The 23,372-nt window shown below is 40.5% G+C and overlaps 1 protein-coding gene and 1 long non-coding RNA gene across 2 annotated transcripts; both read right to left on the bottom strand.

Moving 5' to 3' along the window:
* Positions 1-317: 317 nt before the first annotated feature.
* On the bottom strand, positions 318-9,182 carry LOC131721203 (uncharacterized). Its single transcript, XR_009319892.1, has 3 exons — positions 8,899-9,182; positions 1,538-1,657; positions 318-1,059 (listed from the first exon to the last, which is right to left on the bottom strand). It is a non-coding gene; the product is annotated as an uncharacterized LOC131721203 (long non-coding RNA).
* A 5,332-nt stretch (positions 9,183-14,514) lies between these two features.
* Positions 14,515-22,399, bottom strand: LOC117404509 (immunoglobulin kappa light chain-like). The gene is made up of 5 exons (XM_059014604.1): positions 22,223-22,399; positions 18,576-18,950; positions 17,389-17,727; positions 16,798-16,866; positions 14,515-14,772 (listed from the first exon to the last, which is right to left on the bottom strand). Exons 1-5 carry the CDS (start codon positions 22,269-22,271, stop codon positions 14,537-14,539), a joined length of 1,068 nt encoding a protein of 355 aa, XP_058870587.1. The 5' UTR covers positions 22,272-22,399; the 3' UTR covers positions 14,515-14,536.
* Between the last annotated feature and the right edge of the window lie 973 nt (positions 22,400-23,372).

The following is a 23,372-nucleotide window of genomic DNA, read 5'->3' as shown; positions in this document are numbered from 1 at the left end:
ATTTGTCCGGATCCAGCTGTCCCCAGAAATCGGGCGAGGGTCGTTGGTGTCCATCGGGCTGATCCGCCGTTCCGAGTGAAAGGAGTGACGAAACAGCGGCTCGGGTTTGTGATGGTCGCTGTGTTTCTTCAGACTGCGGAGAACAGCGATCCACACAAACCCGAGCAGCTGTTTCTGCACTCGCTTCACTCGGAACGGTGAATCAGCCCGATTCGACACCTGTGGACCGAGCTTGATCCGAGCAATCAGTTCCCTGCAGCTCTAACAAATATATCCCAGCATGCATCTCGCATATCCTTTTTTGATTTTTTTAGACATTATTTTTAAGACTCTTTTATGTGTTTAGCCCTCCAGGGAAAAAAAAAATAATAATAACAACACATAACAGAAATACAGCACAGCTAGGAAGCGTGGCAGAGCTAAACATGCCGAAGAGGGACACGCAGAGACTGCCGATGTGAGAAGGGACTGCAGTCTGTTAAGGGCTAAGGGATCTCCCTCTCTGGTAAGGGGCGCACACACTGTTCCATTTAAGGCCTTGGGTAATTCGCAGTGCTGGTGCTGGGGTTTGAGCTGTCCTCTCCGGAGTTGGGGGTTGGGGTTGGGGTTGGGGTTGGGGTTGGGGTTGGGGTTGAGGGTCGTCCTCGGGGTTGGGGTTGGGGTTGGGGTTGTGGTTGAGGGTCGTCCTCGGGTTGGGGTTGGGGTTGAGGGTCGTCCTCGGGTTGGGGTTGGGGTTGGGGTTGAGGGTCGTCCTCGGGTTGGGGTTGGGGTTGGGGTTGGGGTTGAGGGTCGTCCTCGGGTTGGGGTTGGGGTTGGGGTTGGGGTTGAGGGTCGTCCTCGGGGTTGGGGTTGGGGTTGGGGTTGTGGTTGAGGGTCGTCCTCGGGGTTGGGGTTGGGGTCGTCCTCAGTTAGTGGAGTCGATGATCGCCACAGGGGAGTCCATCTCGTGGCGGAAGGATACGTGGGCCTTCCTGCTGAAGTAGGCCCGGTGGCTCTGTGAGTCGCCCTCGCTGCTGACTGACTGCGTCGACGACAGCCTCGTTTTTCCCGCGGGCCGTTCTGAAAACGGGAAGTAATTTTACAAAGTATATAAAAAAAAAACTAATGTTTTAAAATGTCTGTATTTGTTGGCCATAAATCTTAGCTATAGCTCCTTCAGTCACTGTGTATAATTGTATCACATTTAGTTACCTACAGCTCTGGCCAAAAGTCCCGCATCACCCTTTAGAATGAAACCTGCTGAATAATGTTACCTTGTTAACATATTGAATTACACACCGCTTTGTAGTTTTCAATATAAATAATGTGACATTTCCAAATCTAACATGAAATGCTACTGTACTACTATTATGGCTTCCGGTGTAGACTTCAGCGAGATCATTTTGTTAAACAAAAGAAATAAATTATGTTCACATGTTCATTTTGAAATTATGTCTCAATTCTGAAATTCTAAGTGATGCAAAACCTTTGGCCAGAGCTGTATGTGACCCAGTTACAGAAAACCCTTTTGAACCCGGAGTTTTCCCCCTGATCGTACCTCGCAGCCTGTTCCGATGAGCCTCCTTGCTTCTCTCCTTCCAGCGGCTGTACCAGGGAAAGCAGTGTAACCCTTTCACTCCCATGGCTCTGGGATGGATGGGGGTCAGAGCTGGAAGATCTAAAAAAAGAAACAAGCATTCACATTAACAAGATAAACAGCCACCTCGTTCATCCCTGCTGCACGCTTCCATTCATGACACAAGTCTCAAATGCCCAGCTTTGGAAACAAGAAAAGGGGCTTGATACCAGGAGGTTCAAATCCTGGCTCAGCCACTGACTCCCTATGTGTGTGTGTGACCCTGAGCAAGTCACTGAACCTCCTTGTGCACCGTCCTTCGGATGAGACGCAAAACAAACGAGGTCCTATTGGAAGTGACTCTGCAGCAGCAGCAGCAGCAGCAGCAGCAGTTGATGATGCAGAGTTCACCCCCCTAGTCTCTGTAAGTCGCTTTGGATAAAAGCGTCTGCTAAATGACTAATTTAGTTAGATTTTATCCAGTACTACGCTAGGCTAAGAAATCTCAGTTTGCAAGCTCTTCTTTCACGTAGTGATGCACTTCCTTGGCCCCCTGGAGGGTAAAGCAATGGGGCGCATCCAGGAATGTTGTGAAGCAGCCCTGTCTGTTTACCAGTAAAGCGTTCCTTGTGTTTCCATGTACAGTTAGATCTCAGGGCTGTCCGGGTAAGCAAACACGGCCGCTGGTTTTAGATAAGGACGCTGGTAACTTGATGCCAGTTTATGAGAACCAGCGTACCGTGTCAATTTTATAAATAGTTTTCACTTCTTACTGAAATGGTATACCAGGAGAGATATATATATATTTTATGTCAGCTGTTTATGAAACACACACTGAGCTAAAGCTGAGATTTCACACTGCCTGGCTATTTCATTAAGACCAGTCCTTGAGATTAGCTTCCTGTTTATCCAGAGCACAGCCCTGACATGGCATGGAATGTTTTTTTATTGAGTCTAGAACTTCAAACACTCAATTATATATATTTATATATATATATATATATATGTACTTTCCCCCAATTGAAAAGAATGACAAGAAAAATAAATTTAAAAATTGTTAAAAAAATAAATACATATATATATAAAACTATATGTACAAAATTTAGATCTTTTATTTAACATCATGCAATCAAATCAACTACAAAAAATGATATTGCAAAAGTCTACCAGGAAGCCATCATATTAATACAGTAGTATTTCATGATAGATTTCGAAATGTCACATTTTTTCAATTTGTCACTTTTTCGTTAAGTTTATGGGGAAAACAGCTACAAAGCGGTGAGTGATTCAACATGATTAATCAGCAGGTTTCATTCGACTTTATGAAGGAAAATTAGTTCTATAGGGTGATGCAAAACTTTTGGCCAGAGCTGTAGGTAACAAGCTTAGGTGTGTCTCATTAAACTCAGGAACGGATCACACTGCTATGTAACGGGAGTCATTTCCATTCCTGCATTGCTGGGCAATACAATTACAGCCACTCAGTAATGACAGAATAGTGCGTCACAGCCAAATGAATTCTCAGTGTGGCAGTCATCAAACATGCTAGAGGAGTCTTGCTCCCTTGAATGAGAAGTCAAGGTGCACAGCCATTTCCAAATCATGCAAATAATTGCTAGTAAACACACAGATCACACTCCTCTGGGAGAGGCTGTTTGGAGGTAAACTCAGCAGACATACAGGGTCCCTATCTTGAGCTCAATATACACACAGATATGGCAGGCTTAGGAAAACAAAAGGCATGCATTCTGACACTGACATAAGGCAGCGTTCTGTGAAGGTGTTCCAGTCATCGTACGAAGACTAGCCCTTGATAAAGAACTCTTTCTGCATAATGAAATTAGGAGAGCTGTTTTTCAGTTTTATTTTTCAAATATGAAATCCGGTTTATGTCAGCCTTTCGTTAATGATTATAAAATACTTTAAAATAAATTACCTTTGTTAATAATATATATATATATATATATATATATATATATATATATATATATATATATATATATATATATATATATGTATATATATATATAATATATTTGTTTATTTAGCAGACGCCTTTATCCAAGGCGACTTACAGAGACTAGGGTGTGTGAACTATGCATCAGCTGCAGAGTCACTTACAACTACGTCTCACCCGAAAGACGGAGCACAAGGAGGTTGAGTGACTTGCTCAGGGTCACACAATGAGTCAGTGGCTGAGGTGGGATTTGAACCGGGGACCTCCTGGTTACAATCCCACAGCCTCCTATAATAGCACACGTCATTACATTACTGAGCAACTTTTAAGAGTAGTTTTTTTTTTTTGGTTTTGTTTTGGTTCTTTACTCAAATTTCAGCCCTCTCTGTCTATTTATATATTGAGTGGGCGGGGCTGTGAAGAGGTAACAGGTCACGGTGTCACATGATTTGAATGGAATGAGGAAGGCTATTCAAAGCAGCTCAAAGCAGCCCAAAACCCAGGCAGATGTATTAACCCAAAATGAAATGGAGTCTCGCTCACTGTGTTTGTTTATTCTGGCTTGTGTCTCTCGCCTCCATAAATGGAAGTTATTATTGCAGCTGAAGAAAAACAATCGCGGGGCTGAACACGTCATGCAGATTTCTGGGAGCAGCCGTTCCTGGCATTCATTTTATAGTTATTCCCCGGAGCCTGGAGCCCGTCGCTTCCCTGGGAGACTGGCCCACGCCTTCCCAGAGCGCCGTGCTCTCAGCCCTCTCCTGGCGTTGTTTTTTTTTCCCAGTTGAAAGAGGGCGATCCCTGCTGGGTTACACCACCAGCAATCCGCTTACAGAGATGTACAGATGCACAGCCCATGAGCTACCGTCGCTCCTCAGTGTAGAATCATTGCAGTGCCCCTGTCTGTGTGTCTGTCTGTCTGTCTGTCTGCATTGCCATTGTAGTGCCACTGTCTGTCTGTCTGCATTGCCATTGTAGTGCCACTGTCTGTCTGTCTGTCTGTCTGTCTGCATTGCCATTGTAGTGCCACTGTCTCTGTCTGTCTGTCTGTCTGTCTGTCTGCATTGCTATTGTAGTGCCACTGTCTGTCTGTCTGTCTGTCTGTCTGCATTGCCATTGTAGTGCCACTGTCTCTGTCTGTCTGTCTGTCTGTCTGTCTGCATTGCTATTGTAGTGCCACTGTCTGTCTGTCTGTCTGCATTGCCATTGTAGTGCCACTGTCTGTCTGTCTGTCTGCATTCCCATTGTAGTGCCCCTGTCTGTCTCTGACTGTCTGCATTGCCATTGTAGTGCCACTGTCTGTGTGTCAGTCTGTCTTTCTGCATTGCCATTGTAGTGCCACTGTCTGTCTGTCTGTCTGCATTGCCATTATAGTGCCACTGTCTGTCTGTCTGTCTGCATTCCCATTGTAGTGCCCCTGTCTGTCTCTGACTGTCTGCATTGCCATTGTAGTGCCACTGTCTGTGTGTCAGTCTGTCTTTCTGCATTGCCATTGTAGTGCCACTGTCTGTCTGTCTGCATTGCCATTGTAGTGCCACTGTCTGTCTGTCTGCACAGCCACTTAAGATCATTTGAGAAGGGTAGAGTTAGTGTACTGTGGTGCCATCCTACCAGCCATTCCCTTATATAATATTGCAGTGGCTCACTGGCTCTGCCAATCTGTCATCAGCTGCGAGGTACATTCTCAGTATTCGGAGCAAACGTCTGTACGTTGCATTTGGGGGCGGGGACACCAGACTGTCAGCATTTCCCTCCAATCAGAGCTTTCCAAAAACAAGGGCGGGGATGGAATCCGCCCAAACTGGTCTGAGCCTTCCCTCAAGGGAGCAGGGAGCGGGCGTGACAGAATGCTTTGTAACCCGCACCTCTCAAAGCCTCGGGAGGGGGGTTTTGAGAAGGAACTCTGTGACACAGTTGGCGTCAGGTCAGGGGTCAAAGGTCAGGTCAGCTGGAGTTCCTGTTTTGGCGGACGTGCGGGACGTGACTTGACATTCAGTCTACAGTGGTTCGAATTTAATTGCACCCCATCTTTAAGAGGGAGACCAGAACCTGAGATTGTATTTCTTTACATAAAAAGTTAAACTGTGTGTTTAGTTTGGGATGAAATATCTGAGAAAATATGCTCTGTATGTACCAGAGTTTACCCTGGTTTGTCATGTTTATGAATATGCTTTACCAGACCTCTCTGTGCTTTACAATGCTCCCCTATGCTTTACCAGTCCTCTCTGTGCTTTACAATGCTTCCCTATGCTTTACCAGACCTCTCTGTGCTTTACAATGCTTCCCTACGCTTTACCAGACCTCTCTGTGCTTTACAATGCTTCCCTATGCTTTACCAGACCTCTCTGTGCTTTACAATGCTTCCCTATGCTTTACCAGACCTCTCTGTGCTTTACAATGCTTCCCTATGCTTTACCAGACCTCTCTGTGCTTTACAATGCTCCCCTATGCTTTACCAGTCCTCTCTGTGCTTTACAATGCTTCCCTATGCTTTACCACACCTCTCTGTGCTTTACAATGCTTCCCTATGCTTTACCAGACCTCTCTGTGCTTTACAATGCTCCCCTATGCTTTACCAGTCCTCTCTGTGCTTTACAATGCTTCCCTATGCTTTACCAGACCTCTCTGTGCTTTACAATGCTTCCCTACGCTTTACCAGTCCTCTCTGTGCTTTACAATGCTTCCCTATGCTTTACCAGTCCTCTCTGTGCTTTACAATGCTTCCCAATGCTTTAAGATACTGTTACCAGCGTATCTGGAAAACGACTGAGCAGGGCGTTAAATTCTCCTCCGCCTTTGTAAATAAAATGTTCACTCGCAGGGGAGGAATTTTGGATCTGCTTATTAATACTTTGTGCTCCGCTCAGGACTTTTGAAACCGGTTTCCCGGGAGACCGCGCTGCAAATGACGCAAACGTTTGGCAAGGAACAAAAACATGTCAGGAGCAAGTGCTTGAATAGCAATTCGAAACGCACAATAGCAGCTCGGGTGAAGGCTGGGCTTTCTAACGCGGTGGCGTTAAGTTATAAAGTAAGTTATATTGGACAGAAACGAGGAGGAAAGTGCTGTGGGGACGGTTTTACACACTGTGTGGTTAACCACATAACTCGGAAAAACTCACCGAGTACAGTAAGAATTTCGCAATATTGTTATACGACACGCCCTGGATTGGCTTGGGACGTACTGTATCTTGAACTGCTGCGATGCTAAGGAATGCAAATAAAGATTTTTTTTTGCGCGAATTGCGATGTATTTATTACCTGTCTGAACTGCATTTGATGTGATTCTTTCCGTGCGTGTTAATCCGACGCGGCTCCGTGCTCGTAATTGACAGCTTGAAATGTTTTTGCCTACGATTGTAAGTCGCCCTGGATAAGGGCGTCTGCTAAGAAATAAATAAATAACAGAACGGTTCGTATTTGGAAAGCGCGTTCCCCAGGCTTTTAAAAAGGAAGCATAAGACACCTGTTCATCTGACAAAACTAAAACCCCAAACAACTAGGTTGTCATCGCTCTCAAACGTAATTATTGACTGCATTTTTAATGTTCTCTCATTTGAATTTGCTGTTACTGATTTTATGGTGTTTTGTAACAGTTCTGTGTATTGTGATATTTTTTATAATGTAATGCTTTGTAACAATGGTAACTGGATAAGGGCGTCTGCTAAGAAATAAATAATAATAATAATAATAATAATAATAATAATAATAATAATAATAATAATAATAATAATAAATAATAATAAAGCAAGTACTTTTTTAAAGGTGTTAGGGTCTCGTGTTGTAACATTTATATGTTATTCTCCTTTAAAAAAAACTAGGAGTTAATTAAAGACTGGAGTGAACACTTTGGAAATAAACTCCAGTCCACGCAAGGGAGTCGAAGATTAGCAAAAGCTAACACTGACGGCCTCCCCCCTTCTCCCTCCCCCCCATCCTCCCCTCTCCTCCTCCCCCTCTCCCCTCCCCCTCTCCCCCTCCTCCCCTCTCCCCCTCCTCCCCTCTCCTCCTCTCCCCCTCTCCCCCTCCTCCCCTCTCCTCCTCTCCCTCCCCCCATCCTCTCCCCTCTACCCTCTCCCCCTCCTCCCCTCTCCTCCTCTCCCCCTCCTCCCCTCTCCCCCTCCTCCCCTCCTCCCCCTCCTCCCCTCTCCCCTCTCCCCCTCCTCCCCTCTCCTCCTCTCCCTCCCCCCATCCTCCCCTCTCCTCCTCCCCTCTCCCCCTCCTCCCCTCTCCTCCTCTCCCCTCTCCCCCTCCTCCCCTCTCCCCCTCCTCCCCTCTCCTCCTCTCCCTCTCCCCCTCCTCCCCTCTCCTCCTCCCCTCCTCCCCCTCCTCCCCTCTCCCCTCTCCCTCTCCTCCTCTCCCTCCCCCCATCCTCCCCCCTCTCCCCTCTCCCCTCTCCCCTCTCCCCTTCGCGACTTTGTTTCAGCACTAGTCAATCAGAATTGATTACATTACTTCTGTACGCTGCTCTCATCAATCGTCTCGCACCCTCAGGCATCGCGTTACTCAGCCCATCTAAAACAGCCCATCTAAATCACTTCTATCTGATACGAACTGATACATCTGTCTCACAATCATATAGCTGCCGCCTTTTTTTTTGATTTTTGTAACATGATCCAAAATGTTCTCCGCGGGTTCCAAAAAGTATAAACAACCCAAATCTGGTCAAATCTGCCCCGACTCCCTCCTCGGTATTGCGCAACGCCGGGCGCGCGTTCATAATGGTCAGGCGCACTTACACGTACAGAGGACTTGTTTTCAACAGACTGAAACTCTGTCTGTTCTGAAAATGAGCTGCCGGTTGTCCAAATTAGGATCTTAAGACAACTTTTTAGCAAACTTCATTGATTTGCCCCAGTCTCACGACTACTAATGCGTGGATATGCAAACGTTTTTTGTAATGACATCACGTATATATAATACAAATGAATCGATTCTTTAAAGTATTCAAAAGCCCTACAAACTGTGGTATGTGTATATAAATATATATATATATATATATATATATATATATATATATATATATATATATATATATATATATATATATATATATATTACACACACACAGATGAAAAGCAATATACTTCACAAACACTTGACAAGAGCCGACTGTGTCTAAAATGGCTTTGAAATCAATGCAATGAAATCTTAACCTCCTTGTGCTCCGTCTTTCGGGTGAGACGTAGTTGTAAGTGACTCTGCAGCTGATGCATAGTTCACACACCCTAGTCTCTGTAAGTCGCCTTGGATAAAGGAGTCTGATAAATAATAATAATAATAATAATAATAATAATAATAATAATACATTGAATTAATATGCATTTTGCTGAACTGTATATCCCACAATACTGTATGCTGTACATTATAGAGTGGAAACACGTACCTATCCAGTTGTTCCGGAATGCGTTTGGGTGCGTTTTGTTTTAAGAACGGTCTGGAACTTCTCTCAGCAGAAAGCCAAGCTATGCAGACGATTTAACAAATTCTTCTAAGTTCACGCACGCTGACTGACACCCCCCTCCTTCTGCATTGACCAGCGCGGCTCTCCTTTTAGACTCGATACGTTGTTCTGTTCTTTGCACGAACTTATTATTTAGCAGAAGTTGTGTTGATCTGCGTTGATGAAGTTGTCTTGCACGCTCACAGAAGGAATGGGCTTTTAAATATCTTGAAATGCAATCATGTGACTTGAAGACGCTCACACGCCCTCTCTCTCTCTCTCTCTCTCTCTCTCTCTCTCTCTCTCTCTCTCTCTCTCTCTCTCTCTCTCTCTCTCTCTCAATTATATGCAGACTTAAATTTTATTGACTGCAAGAAAAGCGCTGGTTCTCGCCACGATTTGATAAAGACTTGGTTTCTTATTTTCTTATTATTAGCGTTTAAAAAAAAATGCAAAGTCAGTATAATTTGTTCGGCACGCTAATACTTAAAAGTGACGCGTTGATCCGTCTTAAAAAATGAAGCACGGTAACTGGCATTAGCCCAGTCTGACAAGCGTATTGGCTTATGACAGCGCGTCAAGCAACGTCGTGTACAGCTGTAACATAATTTAGATTTTTATTTATTTATGTAGCAGCGTGTAATAAAGAAACACAACTTAGAATTCAATTTTTGTCCGTTTTTTTTGAACATAAGAAAGTTTCCAAACGAGAGGAGGCCATTCAGCCCATCTTGCTCGTTTGGTTGTTAGTAGCTTATTGATCCCAGAATCTCATCAAGCAGCTTCTTGAAGGATCCCAGGGTGTCAGCTTCAACAACATTAAGTCAATATGTTAACGTAGCATGCTTCAGCAGGTTTCATTCGACTTTATGAAGCAGAATTAATTCATTCTATAAGGGGAAGCAAAACGTCTGGCCCACAGCTGTGCGTCACGCTCGTGGTGTTTATGTGCGTGCAGCTTCAGCTGAACATTCTGTAACGTACTGCAGAGCACGTTCGTGTAAACACGGGCATTGACCAATTCCGAGGGAAGACTTATGCAACCACTCAGACAGTCTTTGTTATTATTATTTGTTGTTATTATTTGTTTATTTAGCAGACGCCTTTATCCAAGGCGACTTACAGAGACTTGGGTGTGTGAACTATGCATCAGCTGCAGAGTCACTTACAACTACGTCTCACCCGAAAGACGGAGCACAAGGAGGTTAAGTGACTTGCTCAGGGTCACACAGTGAGTCAGTGGCTGAGGTGGGATTTGAACCGGGGACCTCCTGGTTACAATCCCTTTACTTTAACCACTGGACGACACAGCCGTAGGTGGGTGAGTTTAGGAGCTGCTTTCAGACCTAGTCTAAAAATACCGTATTTTTTGGTAAATTTACCGTAATATTGACCTGTTTTTTTGGGGGGGGGGATTAAATTACGGTAAAAGTTGTTAGTGTAAAATCCTTTTAAAAATTAATAATCTGGAAATATACACTAAAATTAATTTACAAATACAGTTTTATTAAGCCAATATTGAGTAAAATGCAATATGTTAATGTAACATTATTCAGCAGGTTTAATTCGACTTTATGAAGCAAAATTCTAGTGTATATTTCCGTATTATTGAAGTTTTTTTTTCATTTTTTTTTACAGTGTAGATAGACGGGCAGAAACAGCAGAAGAGAGCTGTGGGTCCTTCAAGATCTCCTTCACCTCACCCCGCTTGCGTTTTCCGGGCTCCCTGAAAAAAAACGTCTGCCTGAAAACGAAGAGGATCATGGGGAAACTGAGAGCCCTTGACCGGGGGACAGAATGGATTCCTCTGCTTCCTCCATGGGCATCTCGGGTATCCGCCCCGGTCCCTCCCACCGCCCATCGCCTGTTCTACAGGGTTCCAAACTGCCGATCACCATAATAAAACCCTGGGTTCAGGAGCAGTCTGTTTGCCCTTGAGGGATTCCTGCAAAGAAGGCACCACCGGTCCCTGAAACCTGGTTTCTGAGGCTAGAGGCTGCTTGAGTTCCGAGAATTGTGAGGGTCTGGAACCAACTCCCCAGTAATGTTGTTGAAGCTGACACCCTGGGATCCTTCAAGAAGCTGCTTGATGAGATTCTGAGATCAATAAGCTACTAACAACCAAACGAGCAAGATGGGCCGAATGGCCTCGTTTGGAAACTTTCTTATGTTCTTAAACTTTCTTGTGTCCTCTGTGCCTCTGCAGAGTCTGCCTCCAGGGACCCCGCTTTGGCAAGACTGCTGTGTTTTTAAAGCTTCAGCCTGCGGCTTCGCAAGGCTCTGTAAGCCTTCCCTTCAATTCCTCCTTATACTCCAAGCCCGCGTCCCGCAATCCCCTTTTCTCCCGGTGCCTGGAATTCCACGGGCTGGATCTTCAAATTCCCGGGATGGGCGACACTTGGGAGCGTGCTCCGTGCGTGCAATTCCAAAAAAGGTCCCGGATCACCGCGAGGAATGTTTCCGCTTTCGTCTCCTGGTTGATCTCCTCCTCCTCCTTCTCCTTCTCCTTTTGCCCCCCCCCCCCCGCTCTCTTCGCTGTCCTCCCCGCATTCCCCCACCAGCACAAACCTCTCCTCCCCCCCCCCCCCCCCCCACCTGGGTCACCCAATTCTGGAACTCTTGTTCACTCTGTATCTCCGTCCTGAGGCATTTCCATGTGTGTGTGTGTGTGTGTGTGTGTGTGTGTTTATCTCCCTGTCCCTCTATCTCTCTCATAGCTTCAGTAGGCAAATACACTCATTGGCAATAGCCGCACTATACAAATGAGATAGTAGCAGGCGCTGGGGGGGAATCCACTTAAAGATTAATAAAGCAAAACTCATGTAAAGTCAAGCATTTCGGCTGCTTTATTTTCTTTTTATTTCTCTTTATTTTCTTACAACGACAAGGAGCCTACCCAAATGATCTTCAGCGGCAATGCAGACAGACAGACAGACTAATATCGTCACAACGGCAATTGCAATGCTTCTGTAATGATTAGGATATTAGGATGAGGCTGTCATTGGTTGAATATATATATATATATATATATATATATATATATATATATATATATATATATATATATATATATATATATATATATATATATATATATATATAATCAATTGGTATTGTAATGTTACAAACAGCCAACACATATTGTACTATACTGGCTATTCATTCACTACAGTCCCCATTTCTATATACAAAACTGGATCAGGCTACCGTTGACTTGGCTGGTAATAGTGTAATCTGTTAATGGTACATTAAATAATAATGCGATTACAAGTGTGTGTGTGCGTGCATGTGCGTGCGTGCGTGCGTGCGTGTGTGTGTTTTGTTTTTTGTTTTTTTTTTAACTTTTTCTGCATATGTTTTTAAGTTAGGCTGCTAATTTTTTTTGTAATTATTATCTGTGATTTCTTTACTCATTAACTGGACCAAATTGGACTTTGAGTCGGTCAACAGCGTTAAAGCTGTAGGCACACAATCCTTCCTGGCTAACAAAACCTCCTCCGTGTGATCGTGTTTGCGAACCTTTTTAGTTTTGAAGCAGACAGAGCAGTTAAGAACATAAAGTTTACAAACGAGAGGAGGCCCCCATTCAGCCCGTCTTGCTCGTTGGGTTGTTAGTAGCTCATTGATCCCAGAATCTCATCAAGCAGCTTCTTGAAGGATCCCAGGGTGTCAGCTTCAACAACGGGTTGTTTTCACGAAGCTTGTGTTTGATTTTGTAGCGGCTGAACATCAAAGGGGATTCTGATTATATATTTTTTCTCGATTGCCTTTGTCCTCCTTATCCGCTGCCTATCCTTTTTGTCACCAACAGCACGATATATCAACGACCGACACCTTGTGGAGTCTATGAAACATCGTATCAGGACTGGGATCAAGTCAAAAGAAAGGGCCGAGCCCGATAGTAGGTACCTGTCCTAATAAAGCGGACAGGGTAGTGTATTTGCAAGCTTTCTTGACCCCCCTCCACTGCCGCTTTGAGAAAACGCCTCGGTTAATTTGGCAACCCTACAATACACTTGAAACGAGTCCTTGCTGTCTAAACCCCTTTAAACAGACGCCAGCTGGTTCGTTTTGAAAAGAAATACAAGTTCTCCTCAGTCCTGCTACGTGAGCTGCATGTTTGGGTGTCTGGTCGAGGCATTATGAGCGATCTCTCCCCGCTCTGCTTCACACAGTGCGAGCAAACACAAAGCCACAGCTTGTTCTGTTCAGCCGTGGCTGATAGGATTGAGACATAATTTAAAATAATAATAATACAAATAACTGTATGAACATAATTGATATTTTATTTAACATAATGTAAAACAAAAGTCTACCTGAAGCCATAATAGTATAGTACAGTGTTTCATGTTAGATTCCGGAATGTCACATTTTTCAACTTTTTCTCAGTTTTTTGTTAAGTATGTGGAACACTACAAAGCGGTGTGTAATGCAATATGTTAATATAACATTGTTCATCGGGTTTCATTCGACTTCATGAAGCAACATTAGCTGTAAGGGCTTGCCTGCGGGGATTGTGTAGCAAGGGCGCCCCCTAGTGTCTGATCGTTGTATTTCAGTGTTGACAGATCACCATGGGCCGCCTCGTACAGTTTAAACACTGTGGAAAAATATAAAATATTTCATCTTCTTAACACTTAACAGTAAACAGTTATTTTTTGAACTGTGAAAATTCTAGATGCAATGATTGCTTAATGAGGCACAGTATATGCCTGATGTTCTCTTACACCTATATATATATATATATATATATATATATATAGAGAGAGAGAGAGAGAGAGAGAGAGAGAGAGAGAGAGAGAGAGAGAGATAAACAAATAATAATAAATTAATACCCATTCAGATTTAACACTTTATTAATATAGGATTATATTCAACATTTAAACTTTAAATTAAGGAAACTTAAGTAGCTTAAGGTTTAGTGAAGCACTTGATTTTGATGTGTGATGCATTTTTTTTTTTACTGCATCTCATAATTTCTTTCAGAGGGGCTTGTGTTCCAACTTATATAAGCCAAAGAGACCTAAGAAAAGATGTTCCACACAAGATTCAATGTACTGCCTCTATTTTCTGGAACTTGAAATGAAATTTAAAAAAAAACTCTGAAATACTGAAAACAGCAAAGGTCCTTCTAATGTAAAATCTAGTACAGTACAGCTATGGCTAAAAAGTTTTGCATCGGCTATATGAACATCATTTAGATCTTTTATTTACCATCATGTAATCAAAGAAACTACTAAAATGATCTTGCAGAAGTCCACCAGAAGCCGTAATAGCAGTACAGTAGTATTTCATGCTAGATTTCAAAATGTCACAGTTTTCAGTTTTGGTATGTGAGTCAATATGTTAACGTCACATTATTCAGCAGGTTTCACGCGACTTTATGAAGCAAAATTAGTTAATTCTACAGGGTGATGCTAAACTTTTGACCAGAGCTGTATGCAAATTGGGAAATATCAAAGCTGGGCAGGCAATGGGATTTCCCCACACCTCCCCCCCCCCCCCCCCCCCACACCCCCCACACCCCCCACACCCCCCCCCCCCCCCCACAAAAAAGCATTTTTAAGCAAGACAGTATATTTTAAATTCTTGGCACGGCTGGAGCTTTCCCCCTGTGGGTTGTGAAGTTCCCTGTGGGGCCCCTTGGTTTGGCATTGGGTTTGGGTTTGGGTTTGGGTTCAGATCTCCTCCCTTGTGCCTCTTGGCTCTCCTTGAAGACGTAAGCAGAGACCACGATCCCATAGACAGCACTGAGAACTGATGCAATCGTGTAGCAACAGGAGGCCGTCTCCAAAATATCCCCCAGGCGCTCCACATCTGGGAAAAACAAGAGGGTTCACATACTAAAGCAGGGTTGTGAAACCTGAGGAGAGCCCATTTATTTGTTTCGTTTCACTTATATAGCACCTTATGTCACAGACCCCAAGGTGCTTTACAGAAAACGCCTCCTCAAGACGCACCTCTTCAGAAATCAACTCTTCCCTTCCGGACAATATAGTGCCTTTAATGCACTTGGGCAGCAGTGTGGAGTAGTGGTTAGGGCTCTGGACTCTTGACCGGAGGGTTGTGGGTTCAATACCCAGTGGGGGACACTGCTGTTGTACCCTTGAGCAAGGTACTTTACCTAGATTGCTCCAGTAAAAACCCAACTGTATAAATGGGTAATTGTATGTAAAAATAATGTAATCTCTGTATAATGTGAAATCTTGTAACAATTGTAAGTCACCCTGGATAAGGGCGTCTGCTAAGAAATAAATAATAATAACTTTAACTTGCACTTATCTGCTCCCTATTGTACTGTGTTTAATCCTGCACTTAACCCAATCTGTAGTATCTTGTATTTCACTTGCACTCGTATCTAACTCTGATGTAACTATCAACACTGTTATCTGCTCTTGAGCTGCCCCCAGATCAGATCGTACTGTGTTTTGTATTTGCTCTTATTAGGACTGAAGTCATTGTATTTTATATCTTGCTTTGAATTGTACTGTAATTCTTGATATGTATTTTTTTTTGTATGCAGCTGTAAGTCGCCCTGGGTAAGGGCGTCTGCTAAGAAATAAATAAATAAATAAATAATACACACAGCACAAAAAAACATTAAAATAGCATTTAAAAAAGACTATAATAAAAAACTATTTAAAAAAAAATGCCAATCATGTATATTTAAAAAAAAAAAAAACAGTAATAATGGATATCCATAATAAAAAGACTATCATAGAAAGTCTTGTGTATATAAGTAAGTCTAGGATCTTGACTTAAAAACAGCAAGACTCCTAGCTTCTCTGACAAACACAAGGCCAGAGTGTTCCAGGAGTCTTATTTCTTAGCAGACGCCCTTAGCCAGGGCGACTTACAATTGTTACAAGATATCACATTATTTTTACATACAATTACCCATTTATACAGTTGGGTTTTTACTGGAGCAATCTAGGTAAAGTACCTTGCTCAAGGGTACAGCAGCAGTGTCCCCCCACCTGGGATTAAACCCACGACCCTGCAGTCAAGAGTCCAGACCCCTGACCACTACTCCACACTGCTGCCCTTACAATAAACAAAAGTCCTGCATCCTGAGATCTAAGATTCTGCTTAGGAATGTATGGGAGCAACAGCTCCTGTAAATAACTGGGTGCTAATCCATTAAGGGCTTTATAAATTCAAAATAAAATCTTAAAATCAATTTGAAACTGCACAGGAAGCCAGTGTAAGGAGGCCAAGACAGGAGTAATGTGTTTGCCTTTTCTGGTTTTAGTTAGAGAACTTGCAGCAGCATTCTGAATAAGCTGCAAGAGAGATACCAAATGAATCCCAGAAAAAAAAAGTGCATACAACAGTATGAACATAATTTAGATATTTTATTTAACATCGTGTAATCAAAGAAACTACAAAATGATATTGCAAAAAAGTCTATCCCGGAAGCCATAATAGTAGTACAGTAGTATTTTATGTTAGATTTCGAAATGTTATAGTTTTCAATTTGTCAGTTTTCCATTAAGTATCTGGGAAACTACAAAGCGATGTGTGATTCAATATGTTAACGTGACATTATCCAGCAGGTTTCATTCGACTTTATGAAGCAGAATGAGTTCATTCTATAGGGTGATGATGCAAAACTTTTTACCAGAGCTGTGTTTCTTCAGAAACTAGGCTTGTATCATTTCAAATTATTATTTTCTGTTCTCTCTCTATTTGTTTTAGTTTAAGAGAAACAGAAACAGGTTTGACCAGCTGCTAATAAACAGCAAGAAAGGCTGACAGAAAAATAGAACAGTTCTTTTCAATATTATATTGTGTTCAAAGAGCCTATCTATCTGTTTATGTATATGTAATTATGTGCAATACCTGAGTTGCTGTAATCTGTGGAGTTGTCAAAAGTTTTAGTCCAGTTCCCATCCGTTTGTTTCTTACAGCCTTTTAATGAAAAAAAAAAAAAGGAAGTCAAAAAGGAGACACTGAAATATTTGCAGATACATAAAGAAATCGGGTTATCTCCATTTCTCCTATTTAAATACTATTGTACCTACTACTACAACTAATAATAATAATAATAATAATAATAATAATAATAATAATAATAATAATAATAATAATAATAATAATAAGGTTACGTTACACTTAAGTCTAATGTTTAATAAACGAAATTCTCCCAGAATTATTATCCTTACTCCTTATTAGGTCGATTAAAGGAATATGGAGATATTTACAATAAAATATAAGTTGTTTATTTTTTGTTTGGCGCTTGTGAAGTCATTCGACAAACTGTATTGATTTATATCGACCTAATCACGTTAAAGGATGCCAAGTCTGGCAGAATTGTGTGTGTTTTTAAACATTAGATATAATAATAATAATAATAATAATAATAATAATAATAATAATAATAATAATAATAATAATAATAATAATAATAATAATAATAATAATAATAATCACGTTTGTTCTTCGTCTCAGTCGTTCTCGTGAGAGTCTCCTCGGCGCTTATGCTCTCGTGCTCCACCTGGCAGGTGACCACCGCGCCCTCGTGCCAAGCATCGCCGCTCAGCTCGAGCAGACCCCACGCCGTGAACGTGCCGTCGCCGTTATCGAGCGGCTCCGGTACCTGCGAGCCGGGCAGCGCGGGCTCGGCGCCGTTTACCGTCCAGCTGACCCGGACCGGCTTCGGGGAGAACCGGCTCGCCAGACACAAGACGGGGGCCAAATTCCTCTCCCTCAGGTCTTTTTGAGACGGTGGGTAAATATAGAGAGAGGGCTTCTGAGGCGGGGGCTGCTTGTCTGAAAAAAAAAAAGAAAAAAAAAAGCCATTGTCTTTATCAACAGTGTGGTGGGTCTGTCACCAATATGCTACTGCCTGCAATTAAAACGGACAGATAAGAAATACGACACGAGTCCTAACTCACAATGTTACCCAAATATATATTTTCAAACTAGGTAGTGAGTAAAATATTGATTAAGTTTAAGGTTTAAATATAGAGTTTAATTTAAATATCCCGTGTTGGTTTATACGATACTGAGACATCATCATCATCATCATCATCATCATCATCATCATCATCATCATCATAATAATAATAATAATAATAATAATAATAATAATAAAACGCCTTCCTCAAATGCCTATATTATTATTATTATTATTTATTTCTTAGCAGACGCCCTTATCCAGGGCGACTTACAATTGTTACAAGATATCACATTATACATTATTTCACATATAACATTATTTTTTACATACAATTCCCCATTTATACAGTTGGGTTTTTACTGGAGCAATCTAGGTAAAGTACCTTGCTCAAGGGTACAACAGCAGTGTCCCCCACCTGGGATTGAACCCACAACACTCCGGTCAAGAGTCCAGAGCCCTGACCACTTCTCCACACTGCTGCCCTATTGTATTGTAAATATACAATCAATACATACATACATACATACATACATACATACATACATACATACATACATACATACATACATACATACATACATACATACATACATAAACATCGGTTATATTTAGGCTATTTTTTTAAATAGTTTTAATAACTTTGCACTAGTTTCCATTAAACAAAAAAATTAAACGTTATTTAAATAACTCGCAAAATGACTTTTTTTTTTTTTTTTACCTAAAACGACGATCTCCGTCCCTTCCCCAAAGACATATCTGTTAGAATACCAGACAGCGCAGAAGTACACCCCCGCGTCAGACTTGTCGATCTGCCCCACGGTCAGGTTGAAGCTGTTGCTGTCCTCGTCGATTTCAGGTAGGAACCTCTCTGAGAACCCGTCTCCGTAGCTGGCTTTGGATTTGTACCGAAGGCTTAAAACGAACCGCATGCCCTGACCGGGGGGCTTCTTGTACCAGGATAGTACCAGCCTCCCGACCTTGTGACTCCTCTCCACCAGGCACCTGATTTTAGGGTTCCTTCCTTCGGGTGAGGTGACCGAGGGATGAGGCTGCCGTAGAGACAGCGGTTTCTGTTCTTCCCCGTCGACGATACCTAAAATAATAATAATAATAATAATAATAATAATAATAATAATAATAATAATAATAATAATAATAATAATAATAATAATAATAATAATAATAATGTTACGTTACACTTAAGTCTAATGTTTAATAAACGAAATTCTCCCAGAATTATTATCCTTACTCCTTATTAGGTCGATTAAAGGAATATGGAGATATTTACAATAAAATATAAGTTGTTTATTTTTTGTTTGGCGCTTGTGAAGTCATTCGACTAACTGTATTAATTTATATCGACCTAATTACGTTAAAGGATGCCAAGTCTGTAAGAATTGTGTGTTTTTAAACATTAGATATAAGTGTAATGTTAATAATAATAATAATAATAATAATAATAATAATAATAATAATAATAATAATAATAATAATAATAATAATAATAATAATAACTAGATGGTAACTTTACAAGTAAAGTTGTGGGGCTTGCTTTAGGGAAAGTGGTCAAAATTTCAGTTGCTTATAAAAAAAGTTAGAGAAATTTTAGTTGATGCGGTTACTAAAACAGCTGTAGCTCTTGATTGGTAAAAGTTATTTCTGTTTGGATTTCAGATTTGAATAGCTGGGAAGTAGATGGAGATTTCATATGCTGTAACTTTTTGTCTTACTTGTCGGGAAAGTGGTCAAAGTAGCTGATTTGTGTCAAAAGTCACATCGTTTACAGTCAATAGAATGCTGGAAGTTTTTAAACAATGGAGAGCTTTAGAATGTTGAAAAAAGTCCCATTAAAGTGAATGAAGATGAACCAACAAAATGACAAAAAGCTTAATAGTTTAAAAAGTATAAGAGATATCAAAAAGTTGTTTACAAGCACACTATTCCAGACCGGGCTACACGTTTTAAAGTTTGAACGGCGTTTCTAGCTTAAACGGTGTAAGAGGAGTAGCGTGCCACATAATAATTAAGAAGTATGTCGGAGATTTAAAGTGGGGACTCTATCTTTATATCTAAGAATTCTATCCATAACCAATAACTTAACTTTGACACAGACCACGGCTCTGATTAAAAACCAAGCCACATTGCATCTTACAAGCTCAATATTAATTATATTGTAAATAAAACAATACAATTCTAAGTAGTAAAGTATGTGGATATTATACAGTGTGTGTGTGTGTATGTGTGTGTGTGTGTGTGTGTGTGTAAAGAAAAAGGTAATAATTGATAAACAAAATAGTATATTATATTATATTATAGGACCTTCTGCAGCTGGGATGGAAAAATATATGATTTAAATATATATAATTTATGTATTATTTCATTATTTATTAAGCATAATATCGCTTTCATTATATTTAAGAACAGCTTATTTATAAGGGATTTCAGCTTTACACTGAAGGGAATTTTATACTCGTTTCAATCGACCGAAGCTAGCTTGTGTGTGCTTTACCCATTAACCCTGTGAGCATTGCGCGGTGCGGCAGGGTGTCGCTCTGCAGGGTTCGCTCTCGCCGCAGCGCTTATTGGACAGGACAGGTTGCTTCAGCTTTGCAGGTGCTTCCACCTTTCACTGTTTTGCTTTTTTTTTCTCTACAAAATAACGGCAACTTTATTTTTTTTTAAAAGAAACCGCCTGTTTTAAAAAGGTCTGCATTATTAAAGGTAGTTTATATGTCGTTATTATTTTTATATGTGGGTGATAGGCTTACATAGTGTCCTCAACGCCCTGGATTTAAATTAAATTAGTTTTGTATATTTTAAACTTTACTTCTCTTATATAATAATAATAATAATAATAATAATAATAATAATAATAATAATAATAATAATAATAATAATAATAATAATAATAATAATAATAATAATAATAATATTTATTTCTTAGCAGATGCCCTTATCCAGGGCGACTTACAGTTGTTATAAGATATCACATTATTTTTACATACAATTACATTATTTTTACACATTATTTTTACATACAATTACCCATTTATACAGTTGGGTTTTTACTGGAGCAATCTAGGTAAAGTACCTTGCTCAAGGGTACAGCAGCAGTGTCCCCCACCTGGGATTGAACCCACGACCCTCCGGTCAAGAGTCCAGATAATAATAATAATAATAATAATAATAATAATAATAATAATAATAATAATAACATATTTATCTTAGCTCTGCACGCATATGTTATTCAGTTTAATTTTGTCAATACATTTCAATTCCTGATTAGGTGCCCTGCTAATGTAGACGTCAGAGTAACATTTATTATAACCCTACTACAGTAATATTAATAATAATGATACATATAATTAGAATAATATGGTCATATTTTTTTTGCAATAGCAGAATAGTTATTATAATTATTCTTATTATATTATTATAATTATTAAGATATGGCAGTACATTGCATCTTGTATGGAACATCTTTTCTTAGGTCTCTTTGGCTTATACAACCTGGTACACAAGCCCCTCTGATAGAAATTATGAGATGCAGTAAAAAAAGCTGCATCACACATCACTAAACCTTAAGCTACTTAAGCTTCCTTAATTTAAAGTTTAAAGTTTAAATGTTGAACATAATCCTATATTAATAAAGTGTTAAATCGGAATGGGTATTAAGTGTATATATATATATATATATATATATATATATATATATATATATATATATATATATATATATATAAATTGAAAATACATGTTTGCTAAAACACGTGTTTCTTTCAAAACTGCACATTTGAGACCTATAAAATGGTTTGACGTGCATGGCGGAGACATTTTATGGGACTATTTTGTGATCTACAATTACTTTCATTTAAAATAAGTGTTTTTTTTTCACACAACTTTATATATATATATCGGTTTTCCCTTTTCAAAATGTGTGTTTGAAAACAAACAGTGGAGGTACTTCTAAGCTTTTGATAGATTCATATAAAATATTAAATCTGGAAAAGACCCATTGTGATGAACCATCTCGTCTCCAAAGGCATCTAATATTATTTATTTCTTAACAGACGCCCTTATCCAGGTCGACTTACAATTGTTACAAGATATCACATTATATATTATTTCACATTATACAGATATCACATTATCTTACATACAATTACCCATTTATACAGTTGAGTTTTTACTGGAGCAATCTAGGTAAAGTACCTTGCTCAAGGGGTACAGCAGCAGTGTCCCCCACTGGGGATTGAACCCACGACCCTCCGGTCAAGAGTCCAGAGCCCTAACCACTACTCCACACTGCTGCCCTAATAAAACGAATCTATACAACTAATACTGTTACTATACCAAAGTGCTTACCTGACCAATGCAAATTCAGTGCTGATATTAATATAATGACTGTCTTCATGGCGGAGTGAATCTTTTTGTTGTGTCTGGTAGCTGTTCGTGGTGGGTTGTCGACTAACGCAATGAACAATTACTTCTGTTACAGGATTAGTGATAGCGCGCCATGTGACATGTCACTGCTGCCTTCCGTTAGATTAAACCATGTGTTATAAATAAAATGTGTTGAACTTGAACCTATTTCTAATGATCGAAAAGCAGCTGCATTTTTTTTCAAGGTATTAAATTCGATTTTCACAGCGCGATTGCTAAATGTGCTGACGTATAGGGGTGCATTTTAAGGATCCAAGCAGTGTTGCGTGGCTAACTCCAATCAAGATGAGAGTTTTATTTTCTCTTACGCTCTTTGTATGAGAGACCATTAGAGGTAGCCACTGAACGCTTACAGATTACCCCCTTCATAGTGAAATAGACTAACAAGAAGTCATTTGATTCTAGCAGGTGTTCTCTTTCATAACGCACAGTCTGTAACCCTCAAGACAATACGGTTTGAACCCTGCACCAGTGTTTTCAACTGATTACAATTTTTGGTTTTGCCCTTTTGCGGCTTGTGATAGGGGCTGGTGTGTGCCTCTGCTACTTCAATCACTCTCGACAGAGCTGGCTTTTACACCACACAGAGGAAGATTATAAAAAGGTGCAGCTATACCTCAGCTTTCAGTAAACTGTGTATTTGTTCTCGAAACCTCAGTTTCCTGTTCTGTAGCAGGCAGAACCTTCTGGGGCTTGCACAATAGTTGTACTTTTGCTTGAACAAAAGTTATTGTATTTCTTGCTCTTATTGTATTACTTGTATTGTAACACTTGAAATGTATTTGCTTACGATTGTAAGTCGCCCTGGATAAGGGCATCTGCTAAGAAATAAATATTAATAATAATAATAATAATAATAATAATAATAATAATAATAATAATAATAATAATAATAATAAACGCGCTGTGACGTATGCCTGACCACATGCAGTTTTTTTTAGTGCTATGTATAGCTAAGCTCAGTGAGAGAGTAAAGCACATTGCAATCAATTCAGAGTTTCTCTTCTGGGGGGGGGGGGGGGGGGGGGTTAGGGAGGGAGGGAGGGAGGGAGCAGTTCAGTCTCCATGCCTC

This window comes from Acipenser ruthenus, chromosome 48 (genome assembly GCF_902713425.1).
Source record: "Acipenser ruthenus chromosome 48, fAciRut3.2 maternal haplotype, whole genome shotgun sequence".
In the NCBI taxonomy this organism is placed as follows: domain Eukaryota; kingdom Metazoa; phylum Chordata; class Actinopteri; order Acipenseriformes; family Acipenseridae; genus Acipenser; species Acipenser ruthenus.
The sequence above is the reverse complement of the archived record's forward strand: the minus strand, read 5'-3'. Positions and strand labels throughout refer to the sequence as shown.

Bases quoted from the DNA above. Each gene is read 5' to 3' on its own strand.
- LOC117404509 (XM_059014604.1), bottom strand. From the start codon at position 22,271: ATGAAGACAGTCATTATATTAATATCAGCACTGAATTTGCATTGGTCA. The intron at 16,867-17,388 runs GTGATTATTATT...TTTCATTAAAAG, and splicing joins GACTGAGACGAAGAACAAAC to GCTGTAAGAAACAAACGGAT. The intron at 14,773-16,797 runs GTATTGCACATA...TGTTTTTCCCAG, and splicing joins CACAGATTACAGCAACTCAG to ATGTGGAGCGCCTGGGGGAT.